General features: G+C 58.6%; 1 protein-coding gene across 1 annotated transcript in view; it reads left to right on the forward strand.

Annotated features, from left to right (window-relative positions):
- The window catches only part of LOC102261724 (E3 ubiquitin-protein ligase PDZRN3), an 82,746-nt gene that overhangs the window by 73,589 nt on the left and 2,560 nt on the right, over nucleotides 1–6,597 (forward strand). Inside the window, exons 5-8 of the mRNA XM_014534932.1 lie at nucleotides 3,121–3,183; nucleotides 4,351–4,452; nucleotides 5,568–5,684; nucleotides 6,417–6,596. Of these exons, the coding sequence (XP_014390418.1) occupies nucleotides 3,121–3,183; nucleotides 4,351–4,452; nucleotides 5,568–5,684; nucleotides 6,417–6,596 (462 nt within the window). The remainder of the gene's footprint in view (nucleotides 1–3,120; nucleotides 3,184–4,350; nucleotides 4,453–5,567; nucleotides 5,685–6,416; nucleotide 6,597) is intronic.

The following is a 6,597-nucleotide window of genomic DNA, read 5'->3' on the forward strand; positions in this document are numbered from 1 at the left end:
GGAGGCGTCAGGGCCGTGGTTCCCTATCCCGAATGGGAGGTGAATGGAAGGTCAGTTGAAGGTGAATGGAAGGTCAGTTGACGGTGAATGGAAGGTCAATTGAAGGTGAATGGAAGGTGAAGGAAAATGCAGCCTTTTAGAGGTAGCTCTACATCCCACCTAGCACCTGCCGAGAGAAAGTGTTGAGATAATTTAAAGAAACGTGCAGAGCAGCGTCCTGGACCAATAGGGAAGAGTTGAGCCTCAGTGACCCGCCTTCCTACAGGTAGATCAGCCGTCATGCCGGTCCTTGGGGCCCTCCGAGGAAAGTGCCTGACGGGGACGCGGAGAGCGTGGCTCCCGCGGGGGAGGGGCCCTCTTCACTCTCTTAATTGGACCAATGTTTCAATCGCATCTGAAATGTCAGGCGGAGCTGCTCCTTGTTATTGCCAAGGTGACCCGCCTTCCTACAGGTAGATCAGCCCTCACGCCGGTCCTTGGGGCCTCCGAGGAAGGGGACGCGGAGAGCGTGGCTCCCTCGGGGGAAGGGCCCTCTTCACTCTCTTAATTGGACTAGCGTTTCAGTCGCATCTGAAATGTCAGGCGGAGCTGCTCCTTGTTATCCAGGGATCCATCTACCGATAAGACACGGGACCCAAGCGGGGGCTGTAACCCGGCGCGGGCCGTGCATTATTCATCCCATTCGATTCACGGTCTTGGGAAGCTTGTCTCCGTCTTCACAGGCAGATGTGTGACCACCTCCATGCTCACCGTCAGAAGGAAATGAAGAGAATGTGCAAAACCCCCGATAACTTCGGGGAATTGTCACTTCCCCCGAGCCCCCAGATACCGCGTCTGGTTAGAAATTGTCCGATAGCCGCCTTCATCCCCGGCCAGCACCGCAGTGAGGACACAGGCTGGGGCGCCGTGATGAGCTCCGAGGAAGCCGCTAGAAAGAGGCGGAGCTGGGATCTGAGGTCGTCACAGCCCCGACTCTCCCCCACATGACACTCCACCGGGCAGCGGAAAGGCAGAGGCGCTGGGAATAGTCAGGTCGTGGCGATGCTCATAGAACTTGTCATGGTTTCCCATGACGCCCCAATAAAATGTGAGTTTTCGCGGGGCCCTCGCTGGTCCAGCCTTACCATCCACCACACTCAGCCCGCCCCTGGTCCTGGCACACAGCGTCGGCCCCCCTGGGCCAGGCCAGGACCTCGGTGCTTGATGTTCTGCCTCACGGCGTCCGTGGCAGTGGGCACCCTGCCTTTCCCAGGGACGGTTAGGAAGTAGCTGCTACACAACCACTTTGAGCTTCACCCCAAAGACAGAACCCTCCTCACCCCCCTCCACCAAGAGCCTGGAGGGAAGACTTTGTCCCCAAAGACAGTGGCTCAGAGACCCCAACTCAGAGCCCCTCCTCGCGGGTTGTTGAGCAGATAACACTAAATCCAGACCCAGGGGCCTGCTGCAGGGAAAGCACCCCAGGCAGCCCTTGCTGTGGGCGGCGGCCGCGGCTGCAGAATCGTGCCTGGTGCGGGCTGCTCCCAGGAGAGGGCTCCCAGGAGAGGTCAGCTCGCTCAGGGCCCCAGTACTTCCTCCCGGGCCCCGGCGGTCACCAGAGCTGACTTCGCTCTGCGGCAGGACTAACTGGCAGCTACGGCTGTGTCCCCTGTGCTCAGGTGTCTCATAGTCGGGCTCTCACCTCATTTAATTTGCAGGACTAGCGGCTGAAAGTAATTTCTGGACTATGACTATGACAGCTGTTGTGGGGAGCAGTCATTGCTGCGATCGAGTTACCCTCCTTTCTCGGATCACTTTCCGTGTGATCTGTTCGCGAGTTCTGTTCCTGTGAATAGTAAGGCAGCACAACCTGCAGTCATCGAACCAAACGCATTGAGACGTGAAACGGCCGGTGAGTTTTCGCGGGGCCCTCGCTGGTCCAGCCTTACCATCCACCACACTCAGCCCGCCCCTGGTCCTGGCACACAGCGTCGGCCCCCCTGGGCCAGGCCAGGACCTCGGTGCCTGATGTTCTGCCTCACGGTGTCCATGGCAGTGGGCACCCTGCCTTTCCCAGGGACGGTTAGGAAGTAGCTGCTACACAACCACTTTGAGCTTTACCCCAAAGACAGAACCCTCCTCACCCCCCTCCACCAAGAGCCTGGAGGGAAGACTTTGTCCCCAAAGACAGTGGCTCAGAGACCCCAACTCAGAGCCCCTCCTCGCGGGTTGTTGAGCAGATAACACTAAATCCAGACCCAGGGGCCTGCTGCAGGGAAAGCACCCCAGGCAGCCCTTGCTGTGGGCGGCGGCCGCGGCTGCAGAATCGTGCCTGGTGCGGGCTGCTCCCAGGAGAGGGCTCCCAGGAGAGGTCAGCTCGCTCAGGGCCCCAGTACTTCCTCCCGGGCCCCGGCGGTCACCAGAGCTGACTTCGCTCTGCGGCAGGACTAACTGGCAGCTACGGCTGTGTCCCCTGTGCTCAGGTGTCTCAGAGTCGGGCTCTCACCTCATTTAATTTGCAGGACTAGTGGCTGAAAGTAATTTCTGGACTGTGACTATGACAGCTGCTGTGGGGAGCAGTCATTGCTGCGATCGAGTTACCCTCCTTTCTCGGATCACTTTCCGTGTGATCTGTTCGCGAGTTCTGTTCCTGTGAATAGTAAGGCAGCACAACCTGCAGTCATCGGGAGCCTGCAACCCGGGCATGCGCCCTTGACTGGAATTGAACCCGGGACCCTTCAGTCCACAGGCCGACGCTCTATCCACTGAGCCAAACTACTTCAGTTTTAAAGTTATTTTTTAAAATTTATTAGAAACATTTGGTAAAATAATCGAGGCACGGTTGCTAGTCACCGTAGTGATTTTCATTTCTCTGCAGCAAGAGTCCGCTGGGCCTCACGTCCCCGAGGCCGGCAGGGCCAGGACACGGGGCTGTGGGACAGGGTTGCCAGGCAGGGACCGGAGGACACACCCTGGAAAGTGCTTGGAGACGTGGACCGACCCATGTTTGCTCCCTTGCATCACGCGGGTCCTGTGTAGGCACGAGCCTGGCTGTGTCAGCGCCCGCCTTTGGGAAGGGCCGTTGTGTCCGCGCGCGTTGAACTATCCGCCCGGTGCTGAGATAGTCACTGTTTTTTCCAGATCGACCCCAACAGCATTGCGGCCCAGGACGGGCGCATCCGAGAAGGCGACCGCATCATCCAGGTAGGTTGGTCTCACCCCTGCCTGTCCGTGAAGATCAAACTGGTTGTAGTGACAGCTCAGGGTTAAAGAACGAGGCCCACAAACCAGGGGTGTAGGGAGGCCAGATGAGTTAACTTAGTGGGTGAAGCCCAGCCCTGGACAGTAAATGCACGGGAGTGGTGAGGACAGAGACAGTGGGGACAGGGCACCCCGTCAAGAGGGCAGCGCCCCACACCCCAGCAGGAGCTAGCTCACCTCGTGCTCTGAGCTACTGTGTTTAGATCGGTCGTGACATTCCTCACTATGAGTGATTTTGTCATTTTCCACTGCTTATTCGACATTCCTCAGACTTCAACCCATCCTCAGCTGTTCAGGAACCCTGATCTGGTGGAGTGCCCCCAGACCTTCAGGACGGCTCAGCCTTCCTGTGGTTGCTGTAAGGTTTCCAGCAGCCTCTACCACTGGGCAGTCCCAGTCCACGCCCCGTGGTCTCAGCCACCCCATTTCTCCTTGGTAACGAGATCCATCACCCCAGCCGTGGAGTCAGCCCTCCACGGGCCTGTTGGGCACAGGCGTAAGGAGTTGGTGGGAGGCTCATTGGGACCAGCCATGTCCCCTGGAGGAATCGCCCACCCTGGGGCTGACACCTCCAGACCAGCAGAGCCCCAAATTCTGAGGACAAGAAGCCGAACTCCTGCGGGAGGGTTACCAGGGGTGATGGTGAGAGAGCCCCTCCCACTGACCGTCTGTCCTGCCCGAGGCTGGGACCCAGACCCCTTTACAATCCCATTTCCTTCTCTGCCCTCAGCTTCCATAATGTTCCCATCAGACCTGCCACTGCTGCTTCTCCCGTGTTAACCCTGAAACACCTGTAATAACCCTTCATGTTTCCCTTGTACTCCTGCCCGAGTCTCACGTCTGAGTGAGTTGCTCACGTGTTCCTCTTCACACGCTCCGTTCACACGGCCTCCACGGTGCCCTGGCCTTGGACACCGGGGCTCCGTCCCGGGCCAGCGCTGCATGCGTCCAGGCACGGCCCCCTGAGAATGAGCATGCTCTCCGAGCTCCGCGGACCTTCCATGTCCTCGCCCCAAGTGGGTAACAGATGGAGCAGCGCAGCGTGATTCTGCGTGATCCACTTCTGCGTTTGTCCGCCCTCCACCTTCTTTTTTTCATTTTTTTTTTAAGATTAACGGGATAGAGGTACGGAACCACGAAGAGGCTGTGGCCCTTCTAACCAGTGAAGAAAACAAGAACTTCTCCTTGCTCATCGCGAGGCCCGAGCTCCAGGTGAGTCCACTTCCTGAGCACAAGGCTGGGCCTGTAGTTCTAAACCAAAACCCAGAGTCCCTGTCCCTGCAGAACACCGCCCCGGTATCGGGTCCGAGCGTGAAGACCCCGTGCCCTGGAAAGGTAGTCTCACTGAGATCAGGATCTGTTTGACGTGCCCGCCGCTGAAGGAGGGTGCCAGTAGCCACCCTGGCAGTTCTGCTGGCCCGGCAGGGATTAGAAAAGGGAGAAGAGGAAAACGTGGAATGGCAAACACCAGGGTCACGACCTTCAAGATGTTAGAGGTCAAGACCTGACCAAGGTCCCAGCCTGGCGCTGTGTCTCACTCACACCTGCAGGGGGAGCACCGCATGGGCCTGGATTTGTGATACTGCCCTGACGCCTGGAAATGGGCCGAGAGAGTTGATTGCAGGTGCTCTTATCACGCAAAAAAGGGACTGTGAGGTGGCGTTAATTAGCTTGACTACTGTAAGGATTTTAGTACGTTGATCAAATCATGATGTCTACCTTAAACAGAACAATTTTTATTTTATTTTTTAATGACTCACCACACCAAGGTGATTCCTTGTCCAAGGGGCTTAATGTGGCCTCTTTAGGGAAGGAGCAAATTGGAATAAACTCTGGCTTCAGGGTGTCAGCAGAGGAGGTGATGCTTAAATTCCTTGGCCTTCCTTTGGCTGCCTACATCTAAGAGAGAGAGAGAGAGAGAGAGAGAGGGAAACATTGGTCAACAGACTCTCTATTAAAACAAATATAAAGGCCAGATTTGTCACATGGGCTGCCGATCAAGGGCCCCTGAAGAGGCTGCTCTTCCTGGACAAGAAAGAGGGGGCCCTGCTGCTTGTGTGGGGCCGGCCCTGCACCTCAGCCTGAAAGTAGCTGATGTGAGAGAAGGGGTTCCACCCTGCAAAATGAACCGGCAGACACTGGGGACCCCCCCACCCCCCAGACATGGGGTGAGGCGGGGCGTTTCCTGGAATATAGCGAACAACAGGCAGACTGCCCTGGGAATGTTTTTCCCCGAGGAAATGTCTTTTCTTTAAAAATATGAATGAGTTACGTGAGAGCAAGAGCACTCTCCTCTGAGGCGTGTGCTGGCTGCCGCTTTTCCGCAGCTGGACGAGGGCTGGATGGACGACGACCGCAACGACTTTCTGGACGACCTGCACATGGACATGCTGGAGGAGCAGCACCACCAGGCCATGCAGTTCACCGCCAGCGCGCTGCAGCAGGTAAGGCCCGCTGCCCTCGCTGTCCTTGCCAGGCCACGCCCAGCCCTCACCAGGCCACGCCCATCCATCCCCACCTAGCCCAGCCCTCACCAGGCCACGCCCAGCCATCACTGCCTAGCCCAGCCCTCGCCAGGCCACGCCCAGCCATCACCGCCTAGCCCAGCCCTCGCCAGCCTTGCGGGCGGCCCAGCTGCAGGAAACCGCTCCCTGTCTCCCTTAGAAGCTACTAAGGACCATGGGAGGCCCCACCTGGAAGGCAGCAGGGACACCGTGCTTGTCCTTCTGGCCTGAGGGAAGCGCTGCCCTGCACTCAGAGAACTGGGGAGGGACCACTGACCTTCCACGTTGGCGGGGAAAACACCTGTGGGGGCGGCGTGGATGTAGAGCAAAGACATAGTCACGTTTTCAAAAGTGCAGCCCTTCCCCGTTTAACCTGACCTGCCCCTGTGCCATCTATGCCACCACCACTGTCCTCCACGCCCCACTGACCGGGAGCTAGAGGTGGCCCTGTGCTCTGGGTCATGCATCCAGGCCAGGCGACGGTCACCTCACTTTTCCGGTGGCATCAGTGGTCGCCCAGGCGGGTCTGGCTAATGCCCAGGCCCTGTCCTAGTCCTCACCTGTGCCGAGTGGTGGAGGCCCGCCCCGCCGCAGAGCCTTGTCCTGCAGGAAGAGGTCACAGGTAGCGGCACCAGGCCCCTCGCCGTGACCGGAGGTTCTTGTTTTGTGCAGAAGAAGCATGAGGAAGACGGGGGGACCACGGACACCGCCACCATCCTGTCCAACCAGCACGAGAAGGACAGCGGCGTGGGCCGCACGGACGAGAGCACGCGCAACGACGAGAGCTCGGAGCAGGAGAACAACGGCGACGAGGCGGCCGCGCTGGCCGGGCAGAGGCCAGGCACGGGCAGCC

Source organism: Myotis brandtii, unplaced genomic scaffold (assembly GCF_000412655.1).
Source record: "Myotis brandtii unplaced genomic scaffold, ASM41265v1 scaffold134, whole genome shotgun sequence".
In the NCBI taxonomy this organism is placed as follows: domain Eukaryota; kingdom Metazoa; phylum Chordata; class Mammalia; order Chiroptera; family Vespertilionidae; genus Myotis; species Myotis brandtii.